The sequence below is a fragment of the Clytia hemisphaerica genome, unplaced genomic scaffold (genome assembly GCF_902728285.1).
Source record: "Clytia hemisphaerica strain Z4C2 unplaced genomic scaffold, Clytia hemisphaerica genome assembly, whole genome shotgun sequence".
Taxonomy (NCBI): domain Eukaryota; kingdom Metazoa; phylum Cnidaria; class Hydrozoa; order Leptothecata; family Clytiidae; genus Clytia; species Clytia hemisphaerica.
Window position 1 is genome coordinate 191,498 of NW_027104606.1, and position 17,778 is coordinate 209,275.

Here is a 17,778-nt window from a genome sequence, read left to right on the forward strand (position 1 = left end):
AATTCCTTTTCTTTAATTGTATATCGAGAGCCACTCAAGAATGTTGCTCCATTAAATGGCAAAATTCACCTTCATAAGATGGGCCAACACTACGAACCCATCGTTGACATTAAATTTAAAGGTAACGGAATATTTTTTTCTTCATATCTTTAAACAGTGTGTGCCTATTTTACATACTTCCTTCGACCCGCCTTTAATGGATTTTTCCTAAAGCTTTTATATTCGATGCATGGTGCTGCGACATTTGGTATGTGTAATTTTTATTCAGAAACTTCACAGAGACTCTCAAGAACACATGGCCTGTCTTTACAAGAGCTCCAGCTTCTTCGTGAGCAACAAGCACAAGTATGGTTGGAGAAACATTCGATCTCTTCGGGACAGTGTAAGATTAACATATCTTGAAATGCTACCAAATAAAGTTCTGCGCATCTAAAAATTTAAGACTTACTTTGTATTCTTTATACCTGAATTAGCTTAAGATTTAGGATCTCAAGATCTCAAGAATGAATTAATAGATTTCAGCCAAAATCTACATGAAACAAAAATTGATATTATGTTAACATCGTGATATATTCTTTCTTAGTTCCTTCAAATGTTTCAACAGATTCACAAAAGAAAAGAGATGTTACTGGTATGTTGAATTAATTTATATCTGGTCTGATGTTGGTAAAATTATGCAATTTTCAATACTTTAACAGAGGTTTTGCACTTTTTTTCAAAATAGAAATTACTACTTAGTAGAGTCAGCGCCCGAAACCAACCTATTTTCTTCAAAATTTTATGCTCTTTTAACGGTTATAATGAGAGTTCCTGAAAAGGCTTAGTTCGGGAGATATGACCGGTTGGAGATGGTACCGAATTTTGGCAGTAGTACTTACAATGGGTAATGAATAGGATTATGAGAAGAAATTTTGGTAAAATTCTACCTAATCCGCAAAATTAAGTTACCGCACATGTTACGGACTTAATTGTGTTGTTTTGACAATTAACGCGAAGTTAATCGACTGGAGAATCGACTTATTGTTTTAATGTTCTTTTGTATTTCCCTTTTGTATAATTTTTATGACCTCTAGGGAATTTCGTGTTTTCGATAAAAAGTAATGTAATTTTCTTAAACTTTGAGCAATCAAAAAATATAACTGTTTTGAACTGTGATGTACACAGACGCTTGACTGCATTTTCTTGTGTGAGAAGTTTGCTGTTTTGGTCAACGTAACAAGTGGTATTTTTGCTCCATTGACATCGTTATATTTTTATGCTCGTCGCAGAGGTGTGTCTGCTGTTCAATTATCAAACAAGTGTTTTTGCAGTGATGATGCTGCTGTTTCAATGAACCATCATTTTTATTTCTATGTTGTAAGTATGGAATGGTGAGTATTCGGTAAAGGTAATTTTGTATCAATTTTTTATTTATTTTTCTGATATCTTGTGAGTCGCTTGAACTTTTGATTTTTTGAATTTTATTTTTTTAATTTTTCGAAGGTTGGTCTACCTTCAGAAGGTCTGTGTACCTTCTTGGATTTTTAAAGAAAACCTTTTTGTATACTGAGTTTTTGCGCTTCGTTGACCCGTTTGTCTGCAAGTGATTTTGATTTTTGAATTTTTGTCTCTATACGGCAGTTTTCTGTCTAAATTTGGTCTAGGAAGTGCTATACTTCCACTCATCTTTTTGGTGACTTGTTCACAGGTTTAACCTTGTTCCTCAGTTTTTGATAAAGGTTAAGTTTGATTCTTTTTGGTGGCTTGTTCACAGGTTTAACCTTGTTCCTCAGTTTTTGATAAAGGTTAAGTTCGATTCTTTTTGGTGGCTTGTTCACAGGTTTAACCTTGTTCCTCAGTTTTTGAAAAAGGTTAAGTTCGATAATTTCAGTTTCGTGATTAGCTTGTTCGATTAGAAATTCCTTTTGTGAGTTGTATGATAATTGTAATTGTAATTGTACAACAAACCTTGTTAATCACTTAAGTGTTGAAAAAGGTTATAGACTTATATTTAATTCTTTGAAATGTCGATGTATTCGGAACCTATTCCCTCCATTCGGAGGAGTAAAAGGCTTATTGAAAAACAGAAAAAACCACTTGCTGAATTTTTTGCAGAAAAACTTACGGCTCTGGAAACAGAACTGACTATGAAAATTGAGTATATAGATTCTCTCATGAAAGAGCCTTCAAATGCCGAAATTGTCCGACAAGAATTGAAATTAGTCGATAACATTTTTCTTGATATCACTTATAACCATCAAAAATTTAGTGCTGCTGTTGAAGATCCTACGAAGTACGAAACTCACTGGCTCGAGGACATTGATAAAAGAATTTTTGGTTTTAAAACTTTTGTTACGAGATGGGTTCGAAGCATTGAAATTCCTGCTGAAATTAACGAAACTAAGTCTAGATCACGAAACTCTTCTTCTCGTTCTGGTTCAAGTTCTAGTTCCAGTTCTAAGAAATCTCATCGATCAAATGCGTCTTCTAATGCCAATAAATTGATTGAAGCTGAAGTCACTCTGGCAGTTTTTAGAAGCTGAATCTGAATTTGAGAAAAATCAGGTGGTTCGTGACGCTGACAAAGAAAACGGTTTGGCAAAAGAAATTGCAAAGCAAAAGGCTAGAGTTCAAGTTTATAAAAGCCATTTTGAAAGTGACAACAAATCTTTAAATCTTTCTAAAAGGTCTTTGAAGATTGAAAATAAACTTTCACCTTTTTCTGCTCCCTTCGTTCCTGACGGTACTGGACAAGAAGAATTGCCAGCGTCTGATTATAAAGTTTCTACTCCTTTTGTCAAAGATGTTGTTTTGCCTGAGTCAAATTCTAAGCCAAATGTTGTGTTTCAACCTAAAGCCTCTAAAACTTCTTCATCAAAACCTATTGTCATTTCTGAAGATTCTGCTGATAGATTGTGTGATTTATTGGATTCGCAGAGTGCTCCTGAAGTTTCGCTTGATGTTTTTGATGGTAATCCCTTGGAGTTTCACTTTTTCATGTCTTGTTTTGAAAGTGTTGTTGAGACCAAGATTCGTGATCAGAAAGCGAAGCTGATTCTTTTGATCAAGTATACATCAGGTGAAGCTAAGGAATTGATAAAGGGATGTATTCACAAGGATGGAGGCGACTGTTACAATTATGCCAAGGAATTGTTGCTCTCTCGTTTTGGCGATCCTTATAAGATTCTCATCTCTTATCGAAAAGAATTATCTTCTTTTAAGCATATTAAGTATGGTGATTCTTTTGAATTAAGAAAGCTTTATACTTTTCTTTTGAAATGTAGTCAACTTGTTACTGGAAAATATCGTTATTCGTTTGATAATCCTGAAAATATTGCTGTGATTGTTTCTAAGTTGCCAGTAGGTTTGAGAGAAAGATGGAATCGTGAATCGTTTTCTTTAAGGCTCAGAGAAAAAAGAGAGGCTGCTCTTAAAGATATTCTTGTGTTTGTTGAAAAGGAGGCTACTTTGGCAAGTGATCCACTCTTTTCAAAAGAAGCTATGGGCGAACGTGAAAACCTTGATAAGCCCCAAGAAAGATCCGGTGGCGGGAAGAAACTTAGAAATTTCGGTGTGAAGATTCAGTGTGAGAATTGTAACTCTGATCATCCTCTTGAAAAGTGTCATTCATTCAAACGGTTGAAACCTCGTGAGAAATTCCAGCTGCTTTTGAAAAAACGTATTTGTTTTGCTTGTTTAGAAACTGGTCACAACTCGCATCGTTGCAAATCAAAAAAGCCCTGCAGCTTATGTAATGGTCGTCATGCTACTTGTTTGCATACCATCTTTGTGAAATCTGATAACGATTTGAAGTCTGAAAATTTTCCTAAGTCCGATAGTGATAATAAGTCTTCTCAGCCTGAGCGAGATATAAAATCTGAAACTTCTGAAACGCATGGTTGTGTTAAGCCAAGCCCTAGTGTCATTCAGCCTGATGGAGTGAAAGTGAAGAAAAGTTTTACAACTGCTTGTTCGGATTCAATAAATATGTGTATTGTTCCAATTGTTGTGCGTCATTCTGACTCTAAGTATGATTTCAAAACTTATGCTCTGCTTGATTCGTGTAGCCAAGGCACTTTCATTCACCAAGATCTTCTTAGTCAATTATCTGTTCCATCCACTGAAACTAAGCTTGCTGTTTCTACTCTCACTGGCTTTGAATATACAAATTCTCATTTAGTGTCTAATCTTTCTGTAAAAGGACAGTATGGAAAGTATTCGTGTTGGATTGATTTGCCATCAGCTTATAGTCGTGATGATATTGATGTGATGAGTAATGAAATGGCAACACCTGAATCATTGAAGCGTTGGCCCTATCTGCAAGGAATCGTTAGTGAAGTCGGAAAGGTTGAAAGTGATGAAAAGGTTGGATTGATTATTGGTGCGAATTGTCCTAAGGCTTTAGAACCTCATGAAGTTATAAAGAGTGAAGGTGACGGTCCATACGCCTATTTGACGAAGTTAGGCTGGTGTGTTGTTGGTCCGAAGGAAGATGATGCTCATCCAAACGTTTTAAGTTGTCACCGAATTGGGGTTTCTGAAGTTGTTCAGAGATTTGTGCCAAAGAATCAGTTACATGATCATTCCATTGAAGATATGATGAAAAAATTGTATGAAATTGAACATGTCGATTTAATACCTGGGAATTTGCCTGATAAGGTTTCTCAAGAAGATTTGAAATTTCTTAAGATCATGGATGAACGAATCTCTTTTGAAAAAGGTCATTACATCATTCCTTTTCCATTTCGTGATGAAAAGGATTTACCTTCTAACAATAGGAATATGGCTATGAAAAGGTTAGAATCTTTGAAACGAAAGCTACAATTGAATTCTGAATTCAAATGTGATTACTTGGAATATTTTGACCTCATGCTCAAATCCAACTATGCTAGGAAAATCAATGATAGTGATATATCTGATGATGATTGTTGGTACATACCCCATCATGGTGTTTATCATCCAACAAAAAATAAGATTCGTGTTGTGTTTGATCTGAGTGCAAAGTGCAATGGTACTTCTTTAAATCGCTGTCTACTACAGGGTCCTGATTTGACAAATAAGCTTATTGGTGTCTTAACAAGATTTCGTGAAAACCCTGTTGCTGTGACCGGTGACATTGAAAAAATGTTTTACCAGGTGAAGTTACCTATTGTTGATAGAAAATATGTTAGATTTCTATGGTGGGAGGATGGTAACGTAGAAAATCCTATTTCGACTTATGAGATGACCGTTCATCCTTTTGGAGCCACCTCCTCTCCTAGTGTCTGTTCCTATGCTTTAAAAAGGACTGCTAAGGAAAACGAGTCTTTGTTTGGACCTGAAGCCAAATGTTCCGTTGAAAGAGATTTTTATGTTGATGATTTCTTAAAGTCTTATCCTTCTATTGAAATTGCTCGTTCTTCTGTCAAGTCTATTTCTGACATGTGTATGAAAGGTAGTTTTCATTTGACTAAATTTGTAAGTAGTCATCCTGAATGTTTGAGTGAGCTTTCTTCAGATGATATTAAATCTGACTCTGTTTCATACGATGTTCCATCGGATAAAGAGTTGACTGAAAAATTGTTAGGTGTGACCTGGGACATTGGCTCTGACAAATTCGTTTTCAAGATTAATTTGAAGTCTACTCCATCGACGAAGAGAGGAATGTTATCTACTTTAAGCAGTATTTATGATCCAATTGGTGTGTTATCTCCATTTCTGCTAGAGGGAAAACGTATTCTGCAAGGTCTTTCGAAGTACAGTTGGGATTCAGTTTTACAAGATGAAATTGCTAACAAATGGGAATCTTGGAAATCTTCTTTGCCTTGCATTGAATCTTTATCTTTGCCACGTCGTTTCAATCAAGGAGATAATCCTATTCGAAATGCTTCAGTACCATTTTTCAGATGCTAGTGATGTTGGGTATGGTCATTGTAGCTATTTGCGTCTCATCGATGTGACTGATAAGGTTCATTGTTCTTTTCTCTATGGTAGATCTAGAGTAGCCCCACTGAAAAAAGTTTCTACACCACGTTTGGAATTGCAAGCAGCAACTTTGTCATCCAATATGAATTCCTTCGTTGTGAAGGAGTTAGATTTGAAAATCGATCACCAATATTTCTATTCTGATAGTACAATAGTTTTAGGCTATATCAATAACGAATGTAAACGTTTTCGATTATTTGTTGCAAATCGTGTGTCAATGATAACTTCCCATACTGAAAAGGTAGATTGGTATCATGTCGATTCTAAGTCAAATCCTGCAGACTGTGGTGCTAGAGGTTTGAGAGCCGGTAAGGATAGTGAAGATCTTTGGTTCAATGGTCCTAGCTTTTTACGTGAGTTGAATCTTCCTCTTGTTGAAGAATCTTTCCCCCTGTCTGAAGATGATGCGGAATTGAAAACAAAACGTTTCCTGTTATGTGATTAAGAAGCCACTTGATAATCGTATTGTTTCTTATTTTGAAAGCAATATTTCTTCATTTGCCAAAATGAAACGTGTTTTAGCTTACATTCTTCTTTATATCCAAAGACTTAAGTTACGTAGGGGTAGAATTCATCAAATGAAGTTACGTCATCAATCTGACAAGGTGTACGCCTTGACATCTCAGGATATTGCTGAGTCCTTTGTTTCTTTGGTAAAAATGGTCCAAACTTTTTATTTTGCTGAAAGCATCAACGCTGTGAAAACAGGTAGAAAGGATATAAAATTGTGTTCTCTGAATCCTTTTCTTGATCATAGAGGAATTCTAAGAGTTGGTGGTCGTTTTAAAGCATTCAAGTTTGGCCTTTGATGAGAAACATCCATTATTATTCTTCCGAAAGATTCACCTTTATCTCAAAAAATTGTTTTGTTTTATCATGAGAAGGTATTCCATGCTGGTAGAGGTATTACTCTTAATGCCATTCGACAAGCTGGTTTGTGGATTTTGCATCTGAATTCCTTATGTAAAAGGGTGATTTTTAAGTGTGTTTCGTGTCGAAAGTTACGAGGAAAAACAGCTACACAATTCATGAGTGATCTCCCTTCTTTTCGAGTGGATTCTCATCCTCCATTTCTTACTCTGGAGTTGATCTTTTTGGCCCTTATGAGATAAAGGATAGACGGTCTGTTGTAAAAAGGCATGGTGTAATTTTTTTACTTGTTTAGCATCTAGAGCTGCTCATGTTGAAACAGTGAACAGCCTTGAAACTGATTCCTTTATTTTGGCACTGAGAAGGTTCATGTCTAGAAGAGGGAGTGTGAAGTATCTGAGGAGTGATAATGGTACCAATTTTGTGGGTGCAGACAATGAAATGAAACGTGAACTTCAAAAGATGGATTGGGATAAAGTGAAGGATTTTCTCGTTGGCCAAGACTGTTCTTGGGTTGAATGGGAATTCAATCCACCAAGTGCTTCTCATCATGGTGGAGTTTGGGAGCGCCAAATACGTTCTGCCAAACAAATTTTGAGTGGTATCCTATTAACCCATGGTAAAAGTTTGAATGACGAATCTCTGCGAACTTTGCTATGTGAAGTTGAGAATGTTTTGAACACTCGTCCTCTCACTGTACAATGTTTGAACGACCCCATGAGTCTGGCCCCTTTATCCCCTAGTAATTTGTTGACAACAAAATCTGATGTTGTCCTACCTCCTCCAGGAAATTTTGACCAACCTTATGTTTTTTCTCGTAGGTATTGGAAGAGAGTACAACATCTGACAAACGAGTTTTGGCAACGTTGGAGAAAGGAATTTCTTACAACACTGCAATCACGAACGAAATGGTTATCATCTAAACGAAATTTCAAACTGAACGACATTGTGCTACTCAAACCTGACAACGAATACATAACGAGAAACAAATGGCCATTGGGTAGAGTGACAAAAGTTTTCAAAGGCAGTGACAATCGAGTACGATCCCTTTCAATCAAGACAAAGGACAGCGAATTGGAACGACCAATTACGAAAGTGGTTTTACTATTACCGGAGGATTCCCCGCCATTGGTTCAAGACCCAAATATGGGCTCTTGAGGGGAGCCATGTTACGGACTTAATTGTGTTGTTTTGACAATTAACGCGAAGTTAATCGACTGGAGAATCGACTTATTGTTTTAATGTTCTTTTGTATTTCCCTTTTGTATAATTTTTATGACCTCTAGGGAATTTCGTGTTTTCGATAAAAAGTAATGTAATTTTCTTAAACTTTGAGCAATCAAAAAATATAACTGTTTTGAACTGTGATGTACACAGACGCTTGACTGCATTTTCTTGTGTGAGAAGTTTGCTGTTTTGGTCAACGTAACAAGTGGTATTTTTGCTCCATTGACAGCACAATTTATCATAAGAGGATATGGTGAAAGATTTTATACAACAGCACAAATTCACACAAAAACGTGGCAATCTTTAAATAGCAGAATGCAAAATTAAATGTGCACAAAAATTTCTTTTCTTAAGGTATCTTCAAATCTTGTCCTTCCTCCTATGATAAAAGTTGATATCATTCTTTTTTAGTGAGCTGCAGCAGCAACTACAAGAAAAGAAAGATCGAAACGGTAACTATCTACCGTGGTTTTTTATAATTTAACGCGTATTCAAATTTAACGCGTACCCTGTTTTTGGTGAAAAATCGTAATTAATCGTACTCTAATTATTAACGTGCGTATCCGAAGTTCTTCCAAATTAATTTTACTCTAATTACTACGCGTGGTCAAGCCTTGGACATTAGACAAGAAAATTTCATTTTTACTTTTTTCTTTCAAAAGACTCAAAATTACAAATCAAACGGTTCTTCGTCATCTTCTGGCTACTTCTCCAGATCAGTCAATGCATTTTGCATGAGCCTTTGTAAGAATTCACCGTTTCTGACCTTTGTGGGGTGAGATGACGTGATCCCGCATACTTCGAATTAATTTTGAATCATAGTGGGATTTGCAGACAGATTCTGGTACGCCGTGTCCACCCAATCAATAAATACTTTTGCCTCCAATTTAGCGCTTCCAATCTAATTTTACTTAAAATTATTAAGGCGTACTTTGCACGCTGAAATATTGCAATTAATCTTTTTGAAACTTTTCTCACGTAGCGTCCAAAATAATTATTTATTGCCACGTGTTGAATTTGAATAACCACGATACTGTATTCTACCAAGGGTTCCTTGTATTGTGATTTTAAATTTTGCAGTTTTTTAACGAATTCAAATCAAAATGAATACTCAGAATATTTTTGAATGTAGAGCTATTTCATTTAAAAGCTGTTGTCGTGAAAGTAATCAAAATAATAACCATTTCAGGGTGATGACGACGATGAAATGATTCCATTGGTTGATCCGATTATCAATGCGTATGATGAAACTCTTTTAGAAAGCGTTGAAGGTAAAAATGGTGAAACATTCTATTATCATTCGAGGCTTTTTTCAATTTCAATTTCTAAATAATCTTCTTTATTACCAGGTGTTTAAAGAAAACCGGAACAAGTTTGAATCAAAATTCTGAAAAACTATAAATGCTTCAGATTCAAACTTTTCACCAATGGAAAAGAGGAAGGCTAACCTAAATTTTGAGCTATCTTACTTTAAATTTGCTTCACACGTTCAAAAGTTGTGAAGAAAAAATTACAATTGAATTTTAAGGGAACTTATTTTTGGCGAATTTTGCGAATTGAGAAAAAATTCGCACCAAAATTAACTATTGCGTTCGCTCGCCAAAATAAGTTCTCGCCCTCATTCCGACAAAAATTCTAATAATAAAGCAGAAAAAATATGATTTTTAAGTCATTCGCCAAAATAAGTCCCTTTAATGTAGATTGAATTGTATTACACATTTTTTAGAGATTGACAAGGACGTTGCAAGCAAGGTAATGTAACAAAATCTTCGGACTTTTATGATCATTCGTTAAAATCGGGCTGAGAATCAATATGCTTACCCCTCAAAAACTACAACGTTGATATTTTTGCTCTCAAAGTCCCTAGCCTTAATTTTTGATGAAAATATTTACTTTCTCACAACCTCTTATAAATGATCTTTTGAAAAATAATGTAATGCTGGGAATATTTTGTGCAAAGTTTGACCGACTGTTCACAATTTGAACAATTCGACCATTAAAGCCTCTACTATTTATATCCTTTTAATTTGTTTTCAGTTTCCTACGTTGAAAAACTTGGTAGTTCAAATGTTAGTATTTGTTGTTTATTTTTTTGTGTCTATCCTAAATTCTTATTAGAAATTTATACTAGAACATGATGATAACTCCAATGTGTCCATTAATTATGGTACTTTAGTTTTGCTTGTACTTTTAACCATCAGTTCAGTGGTATCTGCTAAACCTGACTGTAAGCTTTGTCTTCATCTTGCCACTCCTCATTTTCTTTTTGTACTTGGTTTGTTTCAATGTCTCGTCTGTTTTGAGTCTAAGATTGTTGCCATTGTTTCAATTTAGTAGTTATTAGTCTAAACTTTTATTTACCCTCGTATTTTTGCAGAGACGACTCAGAGGAAGAAGAATGTACAAAGGCAAATGTGACTTTTCAAAGATGTTCAGGTGAGAGAAGATTAAAAAGTCGACGTTTAAAGAGTGACCAGAAATTTTGGTTGAGTAAAAATTTTGCTAAAGTTTGCTAAAAATCCCGTAATGAAACTCTTAAATGGAAAATATGCATTTAATTGAATGTATATTTCATCTATTAAAGGATCAAAGAGTGATAGCTGCTTCGTTAGATTGGCACCAAGTGAAGGTATTTCAAAGGAAAAATACTATAGCTTTCAGAAACGATGACGAATAACTTCTAAATAAATTCAATGCAACGGTTTCGTTTTTCTATATTCTATATTTAAATTGTAGTCGTTTGAGCAGATGATCTTTTTATTTTATAAAACTAAAGATACTAGGTTTGAGAGGAAAAAATTAATGTTCATTATCAATCAGTCATATATTTTTTAGTTGGATAATTTCTATATATACCATTTTTCTTTCTTTCGAGTTCTTGACAAGGCCATAAAGCTGGAAAAGAATATCGTCATATGCAAGCCATACGGCAATACCTTGTTTGCTGAGAATTTGCAGTCAATAATGGAGCATTGGTTAAATGACACCGTAATTGATTCGCAAATGAAATATTACTTTGCCCAACATGTGAGAATCTAACCAATACTTTTTTTGTATAAAACTTTTAAAAATTGAGCATTAAATGAATGTTTAACACCCGATATAATCTAAACCTTTTTTCAAACGATTTGAATTTTTTAGCCCTTAATGCCCTTAATTTTCGCGCACTACCACTGTGCGGAAATTAAAGGGTGCGCGAAAAAGGCCTATTTTTGCGCACTAGGCCGCGCGAAAATTAAAGAGATGTCATGGAGTTTTTACAAGATACTTCACTAATTGGTCATTTAAAGTAATGAGATGACGCGTTCTTTAGAAAAAGTACTAAGATTCTTTTATTACATCTTAACGACCAACCAAATCAAATATGAGCTTGTATAAACTCCAGCTTGTCCCAAATTAAAGGTGCACGAATTAGCAAATAAATTAATAAAACCAATTAATCATGATTTTTGATAAAAATATGATATTCATAGTACAGTGGAGCCTCTAATTATTGGACACCATTGGGGAAACAGATTAGTGTCCGCTACTTAAAGTGTCCGCCTTATGGAGACTTTTCTATGAGGATTTGACTAGAAAACGACCAGAAAAAGATACGTAAAATATGTAAAGAGAAGCAAATTATAATAGGGTTGCGCGAAAATTAAAGGGTGCGCGAAAGGTCATTTTTAAGGGGTGCGCGAAAATTAAAGGGATCGAAAATAAAAGGCGCGCGAAAATTAAGGGCATTAAGGTATTATTTTCACTTGATTTTATCCACTTTCAAGTAATGATTTTCTTTTTTAGAATCCTCGATTTAGTTACATCGAAACTGGAATAATGAGCAACTTGATGAATGAAGATCGCCCTTTCCTTTCTCCGAATTACAAGGTAATGTTATTTGAGCAGAAAGGATGGAACTTAGGATCCATTAATCATTATGATCCATTACCTTAGATCAGAGTTTGTTCTTTAAATTTCTTCAAACTTACTTAGGTCCTTCAGATCCCTCACATCGATCCATTTCACCTCGCTACCACGGTTCAAGTTTTGCTAAAGTTCTACAAAACCATGAAATTGCTATTTTGAAATTCCGAACTTTTCCTTAAGCTTAATCATTGTTAAATCAAAGCTTCCATTTAAATATAAAATTCCTTCCAAATGTAGAAAAAATTTCAGGAGTTATTTTCCAACGAGCAATTGATTGGATTGTATTCTTCAGCCAAGCATTGGCGTCTTATGGTGAGCAATTATATTAACCGTTTAAAAATTAACGTTATGCATAAAAATCATGTGTAAAACTTCTTTTACAAAATCGGTAATATTTGTTATTTATAAGTGTTATGAGCAGACTTTGAATTGTTTTTGAATGAGGGGCAGCAGTGGTTCTAAGATTTCCTGGAAATTCCTAGGCTCGGATTGTTAATTTGTTCTTGATTTTATCCAAAGTTCAGTCTCGTATTCTTATAAAGATATTCTTATAATTAATTATATACTTCATCTCCACTGACTCTAAGGCTACTCAGCTAGTATGCACTGAATAGAAAGGGTGGAAATTAGGATCCATTAATTATTATGATTCATTACCTTAGATCAGAGGATGTTCTTTAAATTTAGGTCATTTACCCAAAACAACGCGAGGTATTATTGGTAGATCCTTTTGGTGAAACTAGATCCACATTAAGGCAAACAAAACAACTTTGGGAGTAAGTAAAGCTTGGTCCTCACTTGTTGAAAAAATCGCGTCTAATCACTAGACGCCCGCGTCGAGTCCTTAAAGCTTGGTCCTCACTTATTGAAAAAATCGCGTCTAATCACTAGACGCCCGCGTCTAACATTAGACGCGCGCGTCGAGTCCTTAGGCGCGTGCGTCTAGAAATTATGTCTTTGTTGTCCTCACTACCATGATTTTTTCAACAAATGAGGACCAAGCTTAAAAGCTTTGCTGTATAAGTATATTGTGTTTTGTCACGCTGTTAAAGATTCCATCTGACCACTAGGCTACTTTCAGCAGTTTCGATTGTCTTTTATGAATAAGAAGACTTTCTTGTAGCCTTGTAGTACTTGACATAGTGTGCATCCCTACTTCGTACTCTTTCTTAATAATTTTGGTAGGTGGTTAAGCGAGTTTCCTTCGAAACGGATTTTCTTCGAAACGAATTTCCTTAAAAAAAGGAGGATAACATTTCATTACAGAAGGGGAATGGGTATATAGGGGGATGAAATAAACCTAGGAGGCTCATACCCTCTGCAAACTTTGACTGAATCTTTTCTACCTTTTTAGGGCAAGCATGACAAGACATTTCGAAGGTGTACAAACGTGGCAAATAAATTCAACCCAACACCCGAAACAAACTGATATGATATCATGTGGCGCGTTTTGCTTAAAGGTAAGGTTTTCCTTGTGCTGGAACTAATAAAATTCACTACTTCGACATCAGATGTTCTGACAGGTGTCCTTGAATTCAAACTTACTCTCAGGTCTCTAATAGTTAGGTATTTTAGCATGTTTTCTCTGCATCCAAAATAGTTATGCTTTGTTTACTGCTTTTTTTAAATACGTTTCATTATGTTTTAATAGTTTGCAGAGTGTATCTTGAAGGGGGAAGATCTTCCAGCCAACATTTCATCATGTGACATGAATGATTTTCGCCGCGAAATTGCTATCAACCTCATACAAATAGGCGGTAAGCAAAATTTTTGTTGCTGTAGGAGAGAATTTTGAAATGCAAGTGAGAGATAGCATCCTCCCTGGTAGATCTTTTAAATAGTGATTATTATCCACAAAACGCGACTATTACAATATATTTAGATTATCCAAACTCCGCTCTTTTTTATGTTCAAATATTGACTGCGTTGCAATACACTGGGGGATCAGTGTACAATGGTGGATATTTCAGAATTTTTTTGCTGTGTATTCGTTGTACCTTAAAGGAAGAAATTTTGGCGGGAATTTAATTTGGCGGATGGCTGGAAAAATTAAATTTGAAGGGAATTTAATTTGGCGGTTGCAGGGTATTTTTGGCCAAAATCGTTATCAAATAAACAAAAAAACCTGTTTTAAGGCTTGAAATAGCACCAATTTGGGGAATGCGTTAAATAAAATAAATTTGACAGAAATTTAATTTGGCGGATGGAGGAAAGAATAAATTTTTGGCGGGAAATCGATTTGGCTGATTTTGGTTAAATTTTCTTTCCGCAAAAATTTGTTCCTTTAAGGTAGTGGTAGTCACGTCAAAATCTGTTTTGACGTAAAAAATTGAAAAAAGCTTTCATGTATTCATGTATTCTGTATCTGTAAAAATTGGATGAATTTTAAGCTTTTCAGTGGAAATTTTTAAGGAGTAAGTATATTTGGAAGCTTGTTGGCTAGTACTTGTATTACAGTCAACACAACGCAACAGTCTCGAACACCCGCTATCTCGAACTTTAACTATCAAACTTTTTCCTCTGTGCCTTGAGGCACATTCTAGGCTAATTAATTAATATAATTTTTTTAGTGTATTTAAAGTCAGAAGGTTGGGGTTATTTTTAAACAGCTATTGTGTCGCTGTAGATTGTTTTATTTAATGTTCACACATGATTCAATAACAGGTGACGGTGATTGGTGCAGAAATATATGCCGCTTATGTGATCGAACCTCACCACCACCATCAAAACGTGCAGGAACGAACCCGAAGGAATGGGGATGGGTAATTATTAATTTAGAAAGTTAGGAAGACATTCACGCTCGGGTGCCTAACCGGACCTGTTTATATTAATTTTTGAAAAAAAATCCCACTTGCGGAAATGAAAGAAATTTTTTCTCTAAACAGCCTATTTTTACCATATGTTTGGGTCTTCAGGAGTATATTTTCTAACTCCCATTAGTATATTTTTTCAGAGACACATCGATTTTAGATTCGTATTTATCTCGACTTCTATCCGGCTAGTAGGTTAGATATGAATCGATTAGACAAGTTTGAGTACAATTTACTAGTTCTCTTCTTAAATGTGAAAATGTTTACCGGTCCTTTAAATGTTATTTTCAACAAATTTAACGACATTTTCATTTCGATACTTTTCTTTGATAGGTATGTTGTGACAAATGTGAGCCAGAAATGTGGTACCATGGGGTTTGTCTTGGAATAAGAAGGAGCACCGAGCACCTGAAAAACGTCTCCTTTTATTGCAACAAAGTAAGTACTCGGTACAACCAAAATATTCGTCTCTTTCAACTGATGAAAATCTATACCACGAGGTGAACTATTATGCTAAACTCTGTTCACGATAAGTGTGAAAAAAGAACAAAAAAAACAACTTGGGGCCAATCAGCTGTAAACTTTGTTTGATATTTTCTTATTGATTGAATACTTTCAGTAACGACGTTCTAAGATCAAAGTTTCATTCCTGTGAAAATGATAGTTATAACTCTATAAGTTTTTCGAAAATTAAAAAATAAACTTATTTATTCCACTCATCAACATCTTTCCAACGGTACCAAAGGTTATAGACAAAACAAAAAAAAACTGCACACTTATCGTGAACAGACTTCTCGGGTAAATTAATGCGTGTCCAAATTTTCGTTAATTCTTCGGACCCATCATCACCCCTCCTAGCATAATAAATTATACCTTTAAAGAAGTGCATTACGATGTAGAACATGAAAATCGGTGTTACTTAAATTTAGGTTTTGCCAATTTTGCGAAAAACCGCAAAAACCAAAAAATGCTGACGTCAGCAAAACTTGTTTTTTAAATAACTCCAGTTTGGCTAATGGTATAAACATGAAATTTGGACCAAAGTTGCATATCATTAATAAAAACATTTTTGCATAATCTTTTTTTTCAAATTTTGCTGACGTCAGCAGAAATCAGCAAAATACGAAAATTTGCAATAAAGTGCAGACATCAGCAAAATTTTAAAAAAATTTTTCTTCAAAATGATCCTTTTAATGATGTGCAACTTTGGTGCAAATTTCATGTTCATACCATTAGCCAAACTGGAGTTATTTAAAAATAAAGTTTTGCTGACGTCAGCATTTTTTGGTTTTTGTGGTTTTTCGCAAAATTGGCAAAACCTAAATTTAAGTAACACCGATTTTCATGTTCTACATCGTAATGCGCTTCTTTAAAGGTATAATTTATTATGCTAGGAGGGGTGACGATGGGTCCGAAGAATTAACGAAAATTTGGACACGCATTAATTTACCCGAGTTTAGACTTTGGCCTCTACCCTTTTTCGAAAAATGTTTCTACCCCTGGTCAAAAGGACCTTTCATTATGGTCTACACTATAGATAGGGAACAAAATTTTCAAGGAATCAAACATTTTATCAAGGCTAGAAAAAATATTTTATGATTTTTGATGAGTCAGCTGTTACTTTCAGAATCTTTGGCCGGGCCATAGCTTTCATTAGCGAGTTTATGTATGTGTGTTTTTCAGCGACGGAGACGGTAAGGTTCTAATTTGAGTAGATCCTGACCAGCTGAAGACGACGGTAAATCAGCAGTTTTACCGTCCTCGATTTTGCGGGGCAGAATTGCGGGTTTTTCCAAATCGCATCAGTCACTCTACCGTCCTTAAAAGTGCAAATACATAAACTCGGTAATAAGAGACAATGCCTCGAAGTCAATTTGTTATAGAATGGAGTGAAATCAATGAAACTTAACTTACTGCGAAAGTTTCTTCCCCTAAAGTATTTAGAAAGGTTTAGAACTTAGCCTTAAAATAAGCAATATATGACATTTCCTTGGATTGTATTGCTCTTTGTGTAATAAAAGACATAAGAAGACAAAAATTCCATCAGATTAAAACTTGCCTTTTTCTTTATCTCTCTTATCAAGTGTTCCTTTAATTGAATTTCATATTTTTCTAATTGTTCAGCCGGTGGTCCAAGATGAAATCCTTGCTTTGGAAGTTGGCGAGACGTTGATCCGTCAACGAAAAAACAGAAAAATTTCCAAATGCTACGGGTGTAGTGTACCAATCAAAAACGCGCCATTGGAAGCGCCATACGACATGGTACTTGTACAGAAGATGCTGGGTCCGAGAAAGGGTGGTAAGATCACAGACGACCCCAGCACTTTTGTCAACTACGTCTGCAATTACCACCCGGATAGAAAATGCACAACAAAAATCAATATCGTTAATGATAAGATAAAGATCTCCAAAGACTTCAAAACCATCGAAGTCAGTCATCAAGAAAAACTGGAGGATCTAGGTATTGACATTAGTGTGTTGAATTGATGATTTGTTTGTGGTTACATGGTTTCTGCCCCCCCCCCCCTCCCTTCTTAAAATAAGGGGACTCAAAAAATGCCTTTTTAAAATGGGGGGCTTTCTATCTTGGGTCTTCTAATATCCCTTATTAAGAGAGGATTCATTCATATCATTCAAAAGTCCTTGTTTTCCTTTGAGAAACATAAAACAAGTCCAAGGCTATCTATGAGATATTGATTTTCAGATATTAAGTTTCACAGGTAGTAGTTTCATCTAGTGGGGGATGGGGGCATTTTCATTTTGAACTTTTAAGCCGGTGAGAAATCAATAAGGGAAAAATTGCTATAGGGGGTCAGAAGCCATATTATATATAGGCTACGTCATATCTTCCTTCGTTTCGAGCGTAAAACTCCTACTTTTCGGTATATGAGCACTGCTCTTGTTTTGAATATTGAAATGCGCACTGAGGTTTTAATGAAATAATAGAGAGTTTCTAAACATAAGCCAATCAGCTGTGTTTTAAACATTCTTTTATTTGACATCTCTATTGATAAACATC

The 17,778-nt window shown here is 35.1% G+C and overlaps 3 protein-coding genes across 4 annotated transcripts; all 3 read left to right on the top strand.

Annotated features, from left to right (window-relative positions):
• The first annotated feature begins 45 nt into the window (after window positions 1-45).
• Window positions 46-10,710, top strand: LOC136824238 (uncharacterized). Its single transcript, XM_067080411.1, has 9 exons — window positions 46-121; window positions 269-382; window positions 584-631; window positions 8,452-8,492; window positions 9,230-9,311; window positions 9,767-9,792; window positions 10,078-10,109; window positions 10,418-10,476; window positions 10,625-10,710. Exons 1-9 carry the CDS (start codon window positions 79-81, stop codon window positions 10,708-10,710), a joined length of 531 nt encoding a protein of 176 aa, XP_066936512.1. The 5' UTR covers window positions 46-78.
• Window positions 2,004-5,871, top strand: LOC136824251 (uncharacterized). The gene is made up of 2 exons (XM_067080420.1): window positions 2,004-2,342; window positions 2,509-5,871. Exons 1-2 carry the CDS (start codon window positions 2,004-2,006, stop codon window positions 5,869-5,871), a joined length of 3,702 nt encoding a protein of 1,233 aa, XP_066936521.1.
• Window positions 10,418-17,405, top strand: LOC136824246 (uncharacterized). Of its 2 annotated transcripts, none has more exons than XM_067080417.1 (9): window positions 10,418-10,476; window positions 11,827-11,910; window positions 12,187-12,261; window positions 12,637-12,725; window positions 13,304-13,409; window positions 13,601-13,706; window positions 14,614-14,711; window positions 15,093-15,197; window positions 16,884-17,405. In XM_067080417.1, the coding sequence occupies exons 2-9, from the start codon at window positions 11,860-11,862 to the stop codon at window positions 17,244-17,246; spliced, it is 993 nt and encodes a 330-aa protein (XP_066936518.1). In that variant the 5' UTR covers window positions 10,418-10,476; window positions 11,827-11,859; the 3' UTR covers window positions 17,247-17,405. The 2 variants fall into 2 exon arrangements, with proteins under 2 accessions (XP_066936518.1, XP_066936517.1); XM_067080416.1 differs by lacking the exon at window positions 10,418-10,476 and adding an exon at window positions 10,490-11,067.
• Window positions 17,406-17,778: the final 373 nt, after the last annotated feature.

Bases quoted from the DNA above. Each gene is read 5' to 3' on its own strand.
- LOC136824246 (XM_067080416.1), top strand. From the start codon at position 11,005: ATGGAGCATTGGTTAAATGACACCGTAATTGATTCGCAAATGAAATAT. The intron at 11,068-11,826 runs GTGAGAATCTAA...TTTCTTTTTTAG, and splicing joins AATATTACTTTGCCCAACAT to AATCCTCGATTTAGTTACAT. The intron at 13,707-14,613 runs GTAAGCAAAATT...ATTCAATAACAG, and splicing joins CAACCTCATACAAATAGGCG to GTGACGGTGATTGGTGCAGA.
- LOC136824238 (XM_067080411.1), top strand. From the start codon at position 79: ATGGGCCAACACTACGAACCCATCGTTGACATTAAATTTAAAG. The intron at 383-583 runs GTAAGATTAACA...ATTCTTTCTTAG, and splicing joins TTCGATCTCTTCGGGACAGT to TTCCTTCAAATGTTTCAACA. The intron at 8,493-9,229 runs GTAACTATCTAC...TAACCATTTCAG, and splicing joins AGAAAAGAAAGATCGAAACG to GGTGATGACGACGATGAAAT.
- LOC136824251 (XM_067080420.1), top strand. From the start codon at position 2,004: ATGTCGATGTATTCGGAACCTATTCCCTCCATTCGGAGGAGTAAAAGG. The intron at 2,343-2,508 runs GTTCGAAGCATT...TCACTCTGGCAG, and splicing joins AAACTTTTGTTACGAGATGG to TTTTTAGAAGCTGAATCTGA.